The sequence below is a fragment of the Pipistrellus kuhlii genome, unplaced genomic scaffold (genome assembly GCF_014108245.1).
Source record: "Pipistrellus kuhlii isolate mPipKuh1 unplaced genomic scaffold, mPipKuh1.p scaffold_m20_p_12, whole genome shotgun sequence".
Lineage (NCBI taxonomy): Eukaryota > Metazoa > Chordata > Mammalia > Chiroptera > Vespertilionidae > Pipistrellus > Pipistrellus kuhlii.
In genome coordinates this window covers 6,422,755-6,438,615 of record NW_023425427.1, presented here as the reverse complement: position 1 = coordinate 6,438,615, position 15,861 = coordinate 6,422,755, and the positions used below count along the sequence as shown (strand labels likewise).

General features: G+C 48.3%; 1 protein-coding gene across 2 annotated transcripts in view; it reads left to right on the top strand.

Annotated features, from left to right (window-relative positions):
* The first annotated feature begins 6,902 nt into the window (after nucleotides 1–6,902).
* Nucleotides 6,903–15,861, top strand: part of SNX30 (sorting nexin family member 30) — an 82,367-nt gene continuing 73,408 nt past the window's right edge. The window contains exon 1 of one of the 2 annotated variants that reach the window (XM_045579902.1): nucleotides 6,903–7,219. In XM_045579902.1, the coding sequence (XP_045435858.1) occupies nucleotides 7,064–7,219 (156 nt within the window). In that variant the 5' untranslated portion in view covers nucleotides 6,903–7,063. The remainder of the gene's footprint in view (nucleotides 7,220–15,861) is intronic. The other variant, XM_036432991.2, reaches the window with a different exon arrangement.

Sequence of the window (15,861 nt, the reverse complement as noted above, 5' to 3'; positions counted from 1 at the left end):
CAGTGTGCATCATAGTGACCAGTTGTTTCGCTGTTCGGTTGATTTGCATATTAGCCCTTTATTGTATAGGATTTTAGAGAGAGAGAGAGAGAGAGAGAGAGAGAGAGAGAGAGAGAGAGAGAGAGAGGAACGGAGAGAAACCTTAATTTGTTCTACAATACTTATCTATGCATTCATTGGTTGATTCTTGTATGTGCCCTGACCACGAATTGAACCCGAAGCCTTGTCATATTGGGACAACAGTCTAACCAACTGAGCTACCTGACCAACTGCACTATCTCTTGATTTCTGTATCATCTGAAGCTGTACTGGTAGATGAGAGATATTCTTTCCACTGCCTTTCACTGCCCAACTAGCCAAAGGCCCCACCCTGGGTCTCATTTGGAAGGAGTGGTCAGTGTGTAGCTTCTCTTATCCATGTGATGGGATGCCATCAGCAGCAATATCTCTACTTTAATAAAAATACAGGAGCTGTCCAGACAAGAGTAGCTTTAAAGAGACAGTATTCTCTTTTATTAATTACACACACTATGATTTTGTAGCATATGTTCCATTTTGTAAAGAGAGCAGGGACATGCTTTAGTTTTTGGTGTCCTCTTCAGTTTCTTGATCCCCAGACAGTACTGGCCATGTACCAGTGTTTCAACACTCCACAGGGTTCTAGGTAGCACTGGGGCTAATGGATGGAACCACGTCAACGGAGCAGAACGTAATTCTGAGGCTGGACAGAAACCCAGTGGCCACGGTGAACCTAGAACTCCGCTCTCATTCAGAGTTAAATTACTTGTATCATCAATCACTTGCTAAGATCCCACTCCAAGGGACTAGATGTGTGGCTTTTCTTAGGAAGAACTTGGGTCTGCCCTGCTTGATGACAAGAAGCCGGTGAATGAGACTAACAACCATATAAGGAGGGATATTGACCTGGAGGAGCCAAGAAACACCATGAGCACTAGAAATTTGGAGTTGAATGAACCTTCATTCTAGTGCAGAACAGCATGGTTTAAGAAGTCTTGTAGAGGACTGAGTTCGATTTTGTAGAAAATGAGCATTCCAACAACTAAAACTTCTAGAAGTTTCCGGGGTGTTTTGGGCCTAAGCCCAAAGGCTACTATTCTCACAAGCAGAGAGAATCAGATCAATGGGTGTGTAGCAAGTGCAGCTTCCTAAATCTCCCATTTTCTTCATGAGTGGTGGTGACAGTGTGCTGCCTGCCATATCATAAGAGGCCTGAGCGGGGCCACAGAAAACCAATCAGAGAATCCTGAAGCTTCAGCATAATTCATTACCTCAGGCAGCCGGGGTTGGGGGAAGCCCTACCTTTAGCAAGTCACCTCACCTGGATCTATAACATGGGGACTGAGAATACTTTTCTTGCTGTGGCGCCAGCACCATCTTGCTACACTGCCCACAGGTTATACAAGGTCAAGGCCTTGTGCCTGAGCCTCACTACCTCTGTGTGACTAGGACGAGCCTGTGGGCAGTGTAGCACAGGTCACCTGGTTTACAAAGCGCAGGAGGGGCTGGCAGAGCAGGCTTGGCTGGAGCTGCCACAGTGGTGCAACCTGGGGCAAAGGTGTGGGAAGAGCTGGTGGAATTCAGGGGCAGGAGCTCTGTTCCTCTTCTTATAGTTTTTCTGCATCTTAGAGAGCAGTGTTTCGCACTGGGGAAAAGTTGATTTAGGTTTACATTTTCCTAATGAGAAAAAGTAAATACTAAGACATAAGATTTTGGCAGGTAACTTTGGAGGGCCACAAGCCATTGTAATATCTGAGTGTTTTGCCCCACCCTCACCCCGAGAATCAATTTCCCCTTTTGAGAATGCATGTGATAGAAGGATGGTTCTGCTGCTGAGAACACTACTGCCCACAAAGGGAAGCTCGCTTCTTAGCCTCTCTCCTGCCTGCTTATATTCCTCATCTTCTGAATCTCTAAGGATGAATTCAGCTGCCTGTTACAGGGATCCCAATTAAACTGTCTGAGACCACAGTGGTGTTTATGGTTTGCTTAAGACATCTGGGGTTAGGTGCAGAGGCTCACTGAGGCCCTCAGAACACAGACTCTCATCCACTCCGCTATCATCAGGGTATCGGGTATATCTCCACTCTTGGCCACAAGATGGCTGTAGCAGCTCCAGGCATCAGAACCTCACAAAACTGCATTTGTAGGGAGAGGGAGGAAGAGACAGGACAACAGTGAAAAGGGGCAGATGACTGGTCGGCAAATAAAAGTTGCTGAGCTCTCTCTTTTTCCATTTTAAATCCTCACCTCTCCAAGCTTAGAGGGGAATGGAGACCGAAACATTGATCTGAGATAGAAACAGATCGGTTGCCTTCCTTACGCACCCCAACTGTTGCACAGGCGACACTCAACAAATTGAACCACTCCAGCTGGGCCTCTTTCTTTCTTCACTCCTTTACCTTTTGGCTTTATCTAAACTAGTATTCCCCAAACCCACACATGGACACTGTGCATCCACTCGGAAGGGTGCACTAGCAATAGCACTCGCTGGTTGGCCTTGAACAAGTTACTTAATATCTCTGGGCCTCAGCTTCCTCATTTATGAAGTTAGGGTTGTGCACTAGATGCCTGATTATGGAAACGTATAAAGAGTCCTGATGTGGAGATTCTTGAGCCCATCTTTTGATGAATATACACATGCATTTCTGTTGTGGTCTGGGAATGAAACTGCTGGGTCATATGATATCTGAATGTTCCTCTTCTAGATGCCCTTTAAAAATCATTCCTAGTAATGGACCCAAACACTGTCTTGGAGCACATAGCCAATAAATAGGTGTTTCTATCTTACCTAAAAATTCACGGTTAATAAGGTTCAGTGCCAGGGCTTGTCAGTGCAGGATTTTCTCCAGTCCAGCCCTTGCTGGGTAGCCACACAAAAGGACACATGCACACCCCCACACTCCAGAGCCTGCTTGTGAAGAAAGCCAGGTAGCAGGGGTCCCTTGTGATGGGGGTGAATTGCAATTCTATGGCCAGATGAGGCCCTTGTTACTAGGAGCCCACATGGCCAGCCAAAAGAAGTTTCTGGAGCTCTGGAAAATATTCACTCCATCATGAGGCACCTCAGAACCAGCACTGAAAAATGAATGTCAGCAGATAATTTAGTCCATCTGAGCCCCTCTGTACTTGAAGCATCTGGTAGATCCTCAATAAAAATAACCATTGAAGTATAGGGTAAAGTTCGCTGCCATAGCATTTTGTAAGAGAAATTTGTGTTTTAAGCACTTTTCAGGAAACAAGAAATTTCTCCAAAGTAAGCACTTAACATACTGTATACAAAAGGAGGCTTGGAATGTCAACTTCTGGGTTAGAGAAATGGGTGGAGCTTTAAGAGCAGTGTCTGTCAAAGTGCAGCCTATAGACCAGCATCAACATGAGCACCAGTTGTTAATAAAATACTTAGATTTCAGCCCCACCCCAGAGTCAGAATCGCTTAGGTGGGGTCTAGAAGTTGGTGTGTGAACAAACTCACAGGTAGGTGGTCCTTGGGCACCGAGCCTATTATCTGTGCTGCATTACCCACTGCAATGGGCCTCCGTTTTTGAGGGGGCCAGGCACTTCAATATAGAAAGGTAAATGTCCTATCATTTACCCATAAGCATCTCTGCTGGTTCTGGGGCAAGTCCAATTTCTTGTTTGCAAAACTCTTCAGATCCTAGCCTCAAGTGGACCTGCTGGCTTTTGCTTTTTCCTGGGATGCCACTGGCTGGATTAAATCACACAATTTTGCCTCTGTTGGTGACAGCGCCTTCTCAGTTGTCCCTCTCGTTTGAGCCAGCCCTCTGTGGCTTTGTCCATGTCACTTCTGAATGCTCTCTGAAAACCTCCTTTGTCCTCATCAGCCATCCACTTCACAAGTGCTGGTGTTATTTGGAGGCAGGGCTTGGGATGCCATGTAGCATAAAGCCATGATTGTATTAAAAACCAGAAGAGGGTGAGCAGCTAACACAAACACGAATACAGCCTAAGCACATGCTGTACCGGGGAGAGAAAGAGAATGCTCTGTTGTGGCTCTGCTTTGTTTCTGAGGTCTGGGTGCTCATGTAAAGTCCTCGCAGACTTGCTAGTGAGATTTTTCAGGATTCCAGCTTGGCAAGCGTGCCCATTCTGAAGCCCAAGGCCCTGGGCCCTGCAAGGCGCAAGCCTAAATGCCTAGGATTCCCTATGGATGCGGGAAGGCCCCAGGCTCAGTTCTTGGGTTCTGGTGGCATCTCCCCTGCGCCCCCAAACACACATATCTAGTTGTTCTTCCTCAGAGCTCAGCCCTCCACAAATCCCACCAAACGCAATCATTTTCTGTTCTGATATATAAAATTTTCAAGCCCTGGCCAAGTAGCTCATCCAGATGCACCAAGGCTGTGGGGTCGATCCTGGTCAGGGCCTGAAAGAATCAACCAATGAAGGCATAAATGGGAGGAGCAACAAATTGATGTTTCTCTCTCCCCCTTCCTCTCTGTCTCTCAAAACCAATCAATAAGAAATAAAATAAAATCTCATAAAAACTTCTATTTCCTCCTTGGCACCAAGTTGCTTTGAGAACCTTTAGTAAAAGCATAGTCATCTACTTTGGGACACTTAATATTATTTCACTGTCAGTTTTCCACCACAAGGAACACTGCAATAAAACAGGAAATGGTGAATACGAATAGGCAGTCCTGGGCTAAAAATGAATGGTGGAAACTTTTACCAAAATGTTTTCCACCAAAGTTCACTTTCTTTAGTTTTGATGACTACCCACTGGGTCATTGTGGCCAGATGCCACTGACCAACCAGGAAATTGAAAAATAAATAAATAAACTGTTTCAATTTTGAATCCAGCCTTTCAGGAACTCTGGTTTTATGTTTTTGTTTGGTTTTAGAGGGGTTTTTTTTGGCGGGATGGGAACATAGAAAATGGTACTCTGACCCCAACTGAGCAAATAGAGGAGTTTAGAGTGCAGCATGTTTAATTATGAAAACGTTGGGATTTTCACTTCATAAGAGTAGCAGAGAAAACTTGACAGGGAGGGAAAAGAAGGGAGCTCAATGCCACACCAATATTTTAAAATATATATATTTTATTTATGTTTTTTACAGAGAGGGAGAGGGATTAGAGAGTCAGAAACATCATGAGAGAGAAACGTTGATCAGCTGCCTCCTGCACACCCCCGACTGGGGATGTGCCTGAAACCAAGGTACATGCCTTTGACCGGAATTGAACCTGGGACCCTTCAGTCTGTGGGCTGACGCTCTATCCACTGAGCCAAATTGGTTAGGGCCGCACCAGTATTTGGCTAGGAATAGGATTTCATTCTCACAACACTACCTTGCTCCCTGTGCTCCTCCCTTTAGTTTAGAAAACAGGTTCATTAAGGTTAGGCAACTTGCTCAGGAATTCTAATGTCGATCATGTTTTACTCTTCCTTGGTGTCCTCAAAGAGAAAGTTGTGTGGAGTCTTAATAAAATTCCCACTATGGTATGGCAGCCTGGTTGCTAAAATAAATATCGCCATTCAATGAGAAATCCCTATGCTATACACCTATAGAACACTCATTTCTAGTTATATTCGTACTGTTCATTTTAATGCCAATCAGAAGAACTGTGAATAGGGCCTGTAATAGTTGTCAAGATGCTGTTGAATATACAGTGTTAATTTTACCCAGTTCCAAGAGGACCAGACATTGGCATTCCTGTGAAGATGCAGCACTTACAATTGTCCCCAGTGCCCTCTGAGCCCTAGTCTGCCCACAAAAGATGGTAATTGAAGACTAAGGCCCAGTGAATCACACTGGGAAGAAGAAGGAAGGTCTTTGAAGCTCAGTGAGTCTGTGAGTGATATTTTGGGTCAGCTTCAACTTTCTGCATTCTCCTCCTGCCGAAACATCACTTGTTTCTAGATTAAAGTGTGGTGTAGACCACAGTGAATCCCAGCTTCAAGATTTGTGGTGAAACGGGACAAACCTATAGTTTGGGAACAGATGGGAAAAATGGGCTCCCTCACAATAAGCCACCCTACCTGTTACATTGTTCGTATTGATTCCTTCTGGCCTGGACTGATAGCCTTACTGACTTGGCCTAAGAGCAAACGCTGCAGAGGCAGGTAAGGTGGGAAAGGAAGTGAACTTCCACCCCACGTGGCTGAAGCGATGCCTGCCTATCTCCACTCTGCAAGCAAAGGAAGCTGAGGATCCAGCTCAGCCAAAGGCCTGGAAGAAAGCACAAAAGCATGAATAGGAGCTTAAATCTCACTGTTCTTTCAAAAAGCTTCAGTTCAGTCAAGGTGTGAGTTTAAAAGCACTCCCTCTCTTACAGATGCTCACTCATGAGGTTTAAACTTACATAAACCCAGCTTAGCTGCAGACGCAAGATGGCACGGGGGTCTCAGCGTGTATTTGAAGAAACCCTAGATCATCTCCTTCAATTGTTTGTTCTCTCCTTAGAGCCTAATAATAGTCCTTTATGCCATTCCTACTGTGGCTCCTAATTCCTTCCATTTTGGGTTAAAGGCCAGAAGACCCCGACCCACGTGCGTGCTCCAAAACCCCCATCTCCAAGCCTGGCTGCCCGTGGGCGCACCAGTAAACGCGGGTGGAATGGAACAGGCCCCTCCAACGTCTCTTCCAGCCCCGATTTCCGTTAAACACCCGCGCCGGGCACAGCGCGCAGCCTCCACGCGCCGGGCTCTCGGAGGCCAGCTTGGAGGCCAGGAGGGCCGAGGCCGCGGGCTCCGGGCGCACTTCCTGCGGGGCGGAGCTGCCGCCTCCCGTCCTCCCTCCTCCGGTTCCCCGTGTTCCCTCCCCTCCTTCCCGGGTGGGTGGCCCGGCGCCGCGGGGCGGGGCGCGGGCGGGCTGGGCGGCGTGGCGGAGCTGGCCGGCCGCCAGCGGCCAAGGTGCGAGCGGCCGCGGGGCTCGGCGCGGAGCGGGGGCGCGCAGCGCGGAGCAGCCGGCCCGGCCCGGCCCAGCCCCGCGGCGGAGAGGCGGCGGCGGCGGCGGCGGGTGCAGGGCCTGTGTCAGAGCTGCAGCCGAGCGGGGCCTCCGCCGCGCGTCCCGGGCGCTGCTCGCCATGTCGGGCGGGCTCCCCAAGGCCCTGCCGTCCACGGGGCCCCACTCCCTGCGCGACATGCCGCACCCGCTGGCCGGCTCCAGCAGCGAGGAGGCCGTGGGCGGCGACAGCACGCCCAGCCCGGACCTGCTGACGGCCCGCAGCTTCGGCGACAAGGTGGGGCGCGCTGAGCGGGGGATCGGGAGGGTCGTGGCTCTCCCAGAGGGGGTGGTGGGCACCAGCTCCCCTGGGCATCGGGCCGCGCCCACCCTGGTGCCCCCTCCCTGGGGGCGGGAGGCAAAGGGGCACGGCCGGTCCCTCGCCCCCCAGAGCCTGTCCTTTGGAAAAGGCGTTTCCTCTCCGCCGCCCCCGTGGGGGTCGCAGCTGCGGGGGAAGCGGGCGGAGGGCACGGGCTTGCCAGGCTGGTGAGGGCTGGTGGGAGGGGTCCCGCCTGCCGGTAGGGCCCGGAGGCTTGCGGGCAGGACTCGGCGCCTGTGCCCTGGGATGGGGTCCCGAGTTCCTCCCGGTGCATCCCCGAAGGCTGAGCTGCAAAGTAACTTGGAGGTCCCCCCCGGCTGGCTGGGGCTGCCAAGAGGTACGAGCTAATGGTTTTCTGCAGCAGGTCCGGGCAGCTTCGCTCTCTGCGCCCATCCTCTCCCCCCGCCTGTCATGTGGGCAGGATCTTTGTTTAGGTTTGTTGTGTGCCCTGCGAAGTCACCTGACTCAGACCCCAGCGGCGGGAGGAGACCCAGCTGTGGTTTTCTGTCTGGGCTCCCTTCACCTCTGAAGGCCTCCCACACTATTTAGGTTTGGCAGACGCTGGTTTTGTGGTCGAGGGAAAGAAAGCCCGCCCTTTGACCTTCTTTGTGCAGAGAGAGGCTCCTGATTTTTCTCTGAGCAGCGCAGCCCTCCCGCTGCTTCGAGAGACAGCAGAATGGAGCGGCGGGTGAGGGGCCGCAGTCCCGCTCCCCCGTCGCCATTGCAGCTGTGACCAGGGCTGGAGCCGCGATTGTACCAGCGTTTTAGGTTGACATGTATTACTAGTTGCAGAAATTAGAATTGTTCTCAACGCTTGTGACCAGGATTTCCTCCTCCTAAGTAAAATATGAAATGGATTCCTTCTTGTTCTACTACTAAGTGACATTAGGGACCTAACTTTTCTTTCCCCGTTAGACCGGAGGGCATGTGGTACAATTAAAAGGAGCATGCCTGCACTGAGCACTCAGAATATCCAGGGCGGGTGTTTGACATACCTTCCTGAGAGGGTTTGCAAAAGCAAAGAGCGAGGAGTCAGGGAGAAAGCATTGGGAGCAAGAAGACTTAAAAAGCTCATGAAGCCAGTGGATTGAGCAACTTGAGGTGTGTGTGAATGGCTCTTTGTCTTTCTTTATTTTATAGATTATAAACTATACGAAGGCTTATGTAGGTTGGAAATACCTTCCTCGTATTTACCACTCAATAGAAATGGTTGAAATGACAGAATCATTTGTTGCTTTCTCATGGAAAGAGTAATTGTCCTATTTGTATGTTGTTTAGGAACTGAGGTTACATCTTTTGATTTCCATCTCGGGTCCATGTAGGATTGCGAATTAATGTATCTATTGCTGTGTAATGAATTACCCCAAAATTTAGCACCTGAAAATAGTTCTTGTGGGCCAAAAATCAGGGAGCAGTGTAGCTGGGTGGTTCTGACTCAGGTCTCTCATGAGGTTCCCACCAAGCTGTTGACGAGTGTTGTGTCATCTGAAGGCTGAAATGGGGAGTGAACATCCATTGGGCATAGCAACTGGTCTCTTCCAGCAAGTGATTCCAGCAAGCGAGAGAGCCCAAGACTCAATCCCCAATCTTGTATAAGCTAATCCTGGAAGTGACATACAGGCCTCTGCCACATTCTGTGGGAAGAGGGTATGAATGAATATAGGCACTGTCGTTTATATAATTAGCAATGGCTTCATTATATGTAGTTTCACTTAAAGTCACAGAACTGAGGGGCAACATTAAGTTAGGGGTCTTAGAGGCCATCTTGGCTGATGGCTACTCCAGATGGCTATTTTAAATACTTGCTTAATGGTCCACTCTTGGAGGACACCTGACCCAGAGGTGTGGGCATTTTACTACTAAGTACTGGGAGGACATATGCCCTGTACAACCAAGATCTTGTTGATGGACAGGAGGTCAGGATCAAGTTCAATTTATGCTGGCTGCTTTTACGAAGACAGTTATATGGGAGAGACAGTCTTGAAGGCCTTATTATTAATTATTGATTTTTTTTTGGTTGCTCTTTACCCCAGGATATTTTTTCCATTGATTCTTAAAAAAAAATTTTTTTTTAATTGATTTTTAGAGAGAAAAAGGGAGAGAGAAAAACATCAGAGAGAAGCATCAATTGCATGCTCCCATGGGGATTGAGCCACAACCCATGTGCCCTTACTAGAAATCAAACTAATGACGTCTTGGTGCATGGGATGATGCTCAACCAACTGAGCCACACTAGCCTGGCTCCATTGATTTTTTTAAGAAAGAGTAGAGGGGGGAGAGGGCGGGAGTGAGAGAGAGAGGAAACACATCGATAGGGCCAGGGATCAAACCTGCAACCCAGGCACGTGCCTTTTACCAGGAATTGAACCTGAGACCCTGGCCGACACTCTAACCACTGAGAACAATGGCCAGGGATAATTATCGAATACTTAATAAGTTTCCTTAGAATTGTAAGGAACACCAAAATGACATCATTCCCAAGGGTCTGATGTATAGTAACTCACTTTTCCTTAGAGGCTAAGCAATATGGTTTGTTTCTCTGGGAGTAACATTTTCCTTGAATCTTGGCATGTGCACATATGTTTTCATAACTCTGGAGACATTTCTGCAGAGGGAAGTTGACAAGCATCAAAGGTGAATCAGGACCAGTGGAAGGCAGGCTTGCTTCCCTTTGCCCTGCTTTTTCTTGCTTGGGCAGCATGCAGGGCAGGTAGGAACACTGAGTGCTCCGCTTTGTCTTTAAAAAAGAAGTCTATTCTGCCCTAGCCGGTTTGGCTCAGTGAGATAGAGCGCTGGCATGCGGATCGAAGGGTCCTGGGTTCCATTCCGGTCGAGGGCACGCAACTGGGTTCCTGGCCCTGGTCGGGGTGCATAAAGAAGGCAACCAATGGGTATGTCTTTCTCATGTTGATCTTTCTCTCTCCGTCTCTCCGCCTCCCTTCCACTCTCTCTAAAAATCAATGAAAAAATATCATCGGGTGAAGATAAATAAGCAAGAAAAAAAGAAGCCTGTTCTCTCGGCTCTTTGGATATGAGGGCTGTGATCCTGGATGCCTGCTTCAGAGTCAGCGCTGGGCTTGGAGAATGAGGATTGGGCAGGCTGCGTACAGTGCAGGGTTATGACATTGCGTGAGGGGATTGGTTTCTGTGGGCCCAGGATGGTGCCAGGAGCAGGGATGCCGTGTGTCCCGGTCCAGCAGGCAGGTCTGAATGGCCCCTGGGGTATGACCATGGCCTCTCCACCCACAAATCTAAAATCTTTCAAGCCATGGAGTAACAGGAGGGACCCTTTCTACCAAGAATTGCTAAGGCTAAGTCTTTTAAAGCTAGCTTAGCTCAACAGGCCTTCTATCACTACATCCTTCTAACAGCTAAAATGTTAGCAAACCACTGGTCCATCTCGTGCGCTGGCACTCTCTCTTTCTTTCTTTTCTTTTCTTCTTTTTTTTTTTTTTTAACTTTCACCTGCAAACCGCTCTGGGCTGCTTCTCCCCTGACTCGGTCTCCAGTTCCCATGTGCATCCCCAAACTTCACATCAACCCCTCTTAAGCCCCAATGGTGGTGAACACCCCTGCCCACATCCTCAACCTCTTTACCGAACTCTTCCAGCCTTCTTAGGTCCCTGCTTCCCCCGAAGTCTTTGAAATGGAGGTGTCTTCCTCCCGTACTCCACGCACATCATGTTTAGGAGGTAAAACTTGGTGTCCTTTCTCTCCACGAGCCCAGTTCTGCCCCTTGGAGACTCATGCCTTTTTATTTGTTCACTCAGTAAATATGTGAGGGCCTGCTAAGAGTCAGACGCTGTTCTAGGAACTTGAGATGAATCAACCAGTTGCCTCTCGCCCTCGTTGGGTACGTTCGCTGTATCGTGTAATAAGTGCTGTGGAAGGAAGAAGCAGCGGGCAGGGAGGAGAGTGTTCAGGGTCACTGGCCGTGGGGGTAGGGATGCAGGTAGGCCTTATTGAGAACCGGAGATTGGAGCAGAGACGTGAAAAAAGTGAGGCAGTTTGTGAGTGGATGTCTGGGGGAGTGTCGAGGTGGAGGGAAAAGCCAAAGCAGGGGCCCGAAGGCACACTTTCGGGGTGTCATATAGCCCAGAGGCCTGGTGTGTCTAGGGCAGAGTGAGCAATGGAAAGTCACAGGCTGACGGTACGGTACGGTGCGATGGGGGCAGACTGTGTAGGGCCTGGTAAGCCACCCCGAGGCTTTACTTTGAGAGACATTGCAGGGTCTTGAGCAGGAGGAGGGCATGGCTTGGCTTATGTGTTGAAAAGGATCATACAGGCTGTTGAATTGAGAATATCCCTTTATTTGATAGACTACTGGGTTAGGTTTCTTTTTAATTAAAATGCCATACACCTAAGGCCCATTGGCTCGTGTTGTCAAAGAGCCCCAGGTGTCTGGCTTCAGGGATGGCTGGAACTAGGTGTTCAGGTGATGTCCGGGATCTGCCACCTTCCTGTTGTCTCCGCGTTCTTCTGTGTTAGCTTTATCCTTAGGGAAGGGATATGTTATACAAACAAGCTTCACGGCTAGGCAGAAAGTGAGCACCTCTTTCCTGACGGTTCCAGCGAACGCTTGGCTTGGTGTCTCATGGACCCAAACTGGGTCACGCGCCGAAGCCAATCTTTGTAACTCGGCTGGCTCAGACCTGACCCTTCAGAGCGTGGAGAAAAGAAGTTTTAGTATGTTCGTTTGAACTGTGAAATCTATATCCAAAGTATATAAAATGCACCTCTTTAATCTAAAGAATAAAATGTATCTATTAATATATGGCTTAAAAAATAATAACATGAACACTCATGTTCCTATGCTCCAGGTTAAACTATAGAATATCATGAATATTTTGGAAGTCCTCTCGGGGCCTGAGGAGGAAAAATGTGGCCTCAAAAGCAAAGTGAAGGTGCTGTTATTAGAAATAGGACCGATGGATATTGGACAAGCAGGAACAACCAATGTCCACTGCAGACCTTCCACTACCTTTTTCTTCCCACTCCTGTTTGTTAAACTCTTTAGACCTCTCCCTCCTCAACTCACCGTCTTCTCAAATCATGCCCTCACCTCACGGAACTCTATCCAAAATTCTCAGGATTAAAAAAAAAAATTATTTTAGTGGGCATGGTTTTTTTTTTACACGATTTCCAGTCACCTTCACTTCTTTTTTTGAAATCAGCTGCCCTCTCCCATGGCCGCACCCTTGTACTCCAACATCAAAACTGTTCCTGCTCAGAGATAATGCTATCAAATGCCATCTTTTCTCACCTTACTCTCTCCTCAGTCAGTAATAACTGACTATACCTGTTCTCTGTCCGCCTGCGTTCGCCTACCTCCTGTATAGCCCCTGGCTCATCGGGTCAGTTGCTCCTGCCACTGTCTTTTACTCAGTTTCTTTGCTTTCCTTCTCTTACACCTAATCTGGGCCATCCCATTTGTCCGGGTCCTTTGCCTACACTTCGGGCTGAAGATACCTTGAGAATTCCTGCCCATGTAAAACCACAAATCCCAGCTACACTTGGGGCCTCTGGCTGGGGACTGCTGCCTTTCCACAGTACGTCCCCATTCAGCACCGTGGCTGATCTCAAGCTTTTCTCTGCTCCTCACACCCTTCACCACTCTACCCCACCCTTCCTTCTGCTAATGGCCTTGTTCTCTAGCTCAGAAAAGATAGAAGCCAGAGTAAAATAACTTCCCCAAAAATACACCTGCAGCCATCCTTGCTTTCTGCCTCCTGTTGCCCTAGAAGAGATTCTAAGTGGATCTTGGACTATATAGCTGCCCCTCTGGCCTCTGGGAGACCAGACCCTGCTCTGTTGTCCTCCTGCCTCACGATTTCAGACTCCCTGTCAACTGGCTCCATCCCGTCAATATTCAAACATTCAAGATGCTGTCGTTTCTAAAACAAAGCAGGAGTGAAGAAAGCTCCGCGTCTCTTCCATCTCCTCTCTGATTTGTGCCTCCTCTTCAGAGCCAGACTTCCCGAAAGAAAGGTTTTCTCCTCTTGTCTCTACTTCCTAACCTCTGGCTCACTGGCCAGCCTCACGCTGTCTGGTCTCTGACTTTCCTGTTCCGGGCTCCTCGTGACTTCCCTATTGCTAAATCCAGTCGACGCCTCCCGGCCCTTATCTCACCTGACCTCTCGGTTGCACTTGACCCTGTAGAGTGCCTGCCTGCTCGAAACACTGCGCCGGGCTTCATGTTTTGGAGGGAGGGTGCATTCTGGAGCCAGGTTGTCTGGATTTGAGTCCCAGTTCCACTACTCACCGTCTTTGGAACAGCAGATTATTTCACCTCTCTGAGCCTCACTTTCCTCATCTTAAAAAGGGGGATAACAAAGGTACATACATCACAGGGTTGCTATGGTAATCCATTGGGTTTATGTCAAAAACGCACTACTTTGAGAGTGTCTGATATATAGTGAGCCGTTCATAAATGTGAGATGGCGGTGGTTGTTTTTATGCCTAGCTTGCTTTTTTTTTTTTTTTTTTTGCCTAGTCGTTTGTCAATTTCTGTATTAGTTGTAAATCCAGTCAGGAAATAAAAACCACTGTAAGACTATAATGCAGGGAATTAGTTACGTAAGTGATGGAAAACATGAGAAATCTGGCAGAGGACAGAGCTGTAACCTGGAGAGCAGCAGTATCAGATTGGGGAGCAAGTGGGAGCCAGAGGTGTCAAGATGACTAGGATGCAGTTTGAAGTCAGGAATTCAGGACAGAGTTGCCCAAACCCTGCAGTTGAAAACCCAGGGAACGTCAAGGCTTAGCACAAATGGTGCCTCAGGGAAGCCCTTCTTTATTACATACCAGAGGCCCAGCGCACACGAAAACGTGTGCGAGTAGCTCGCGCCTGCCCCACCCGCTGCTAGAGCGGCTGCTCGTTTGGTCCTGACGGCGTTACGGCGTGACGGCCACGGGCTTTTTATATAAGAGATGCATAACTCCAATAGATCTAAATAGAGACGTGGGTGGAAGGTGCAGAGATCGAGGTCACAATGTAGACCAAGTAGATATTGACAGTCATGTGGAGGGAGGAGGTCATAGCAGTTTAGAGGCTTAGGGGGGAAAGACTGATTTCAGGTTAAGGGAGAATTGAGTGTTAGTGGAGTTTATGGGCAAGAAGCCATGTTCTATCAATATGATAACTAAGAGTCTCTCCAATGAAAATAAGGACATAAATAACAGCTTGGCAAAAGTGTACTGATTCATGTGTGAGCAACTGGGTTTGTTTGCTTGATATTAGAGGGGTCATATGCTGTCTGACATCTGCTTTGCCCCAGATGTGAGAATTCCTTGTTATGACTGCCCAAGCAAGGATCGGGAATTCTTGTCCTGTGTGTATGTGTGTGTGTGTGTGTGTGTGTGTGTGTGTGTGTGTGGGATAAGGGGGAGGGGAGAGGAGAGTGGACAAAGGTAAGAGGGATGCACAGAACAAGTGTTTCAGGGCTCCTATTTGCGAAAAAGGCACAGAGGAAGGAAAAGGACACAGCATGTTTGAGTAGCAGAGTGCAGTTACTCTTCAAAACCCATATTTCTTGAGCATCTGCTACCTGCTTGGTTCTCTGCTAGATGCTGGGAATGTAGAAAAAGATTTTTAAAAAGGTCTCACTTGAGAGGGTCATGGTCCAAAGAAGAATGAAACGTACACAGATGGTTGTAATAGAATGTGAAAGAAGCTAAATATATTTACTAGCTCTATGGCCGTGAGTGAGTCTCTGAACCTTGTACAGAAGTCCTCACCCCTTATGTGAAGCTTTGCTTTTCACAGTTCATTACCCATGGTCACTGCAGTCTGAAAATACTGAAATTTCTCAGTCATCAACATCTACTCCTGGCATATAACCTATTGACACTGTCATGGCACCCAAAGCAGCTGATCCTCCTCCTGATCTGACATGATCAGGAGGTCAGTATATCCCAGTGGTCAGCAAACCGCTGCTCACGAGCCACGTGTGGCTCTTTGGCCTCTTGAGTGTGGCTCAGTGTTAGAACTACTTCTTCAAAATAGAATCGCCCAGGCCAAAAACCGACTTCTGTGCATGGGCCACAAAGTTTCAATCGCACTGCATGAGCGCACCTGCACATGTTATTTTGTGGAAGAGCCACACTCTAGGGGCCAAAGAGCCGCATGTGGCTCGTGAGCCGTGGTTTGCTGACCACTGGTATAGCCTAATGCTATCCCCGTGCCTACGTCATTCACCTCACTTCATCTCATCACGTAAGCAATTTATCTCATATCATCACAAGAAGGGTGAGTGTTGCCCTAACCGGTTTGGCTCAGTGGATAGAGCGTCAGCCTGCGGACTGAAAGGTCCCAGGTTCGATTCCGGTCAAGGGCATGTACCTTGGTTGCGGGTACGTCCCCAGTAGGAGGTGTGCAGGAGGCAGCTGATTGATGTTTCTCTCTCATCGATGTTTCTAACTCTCTATCCCTCTCCCTTCCTCTCTATAAAAAAAAAAAAAATCAATAAAATATATTTTTTTTAAAAAGAAAGAGGATGAGCACAGTGCAAAAGGATACTTTAAGAGAAAGACCATAGACTCAACTTATATTACAGTATATT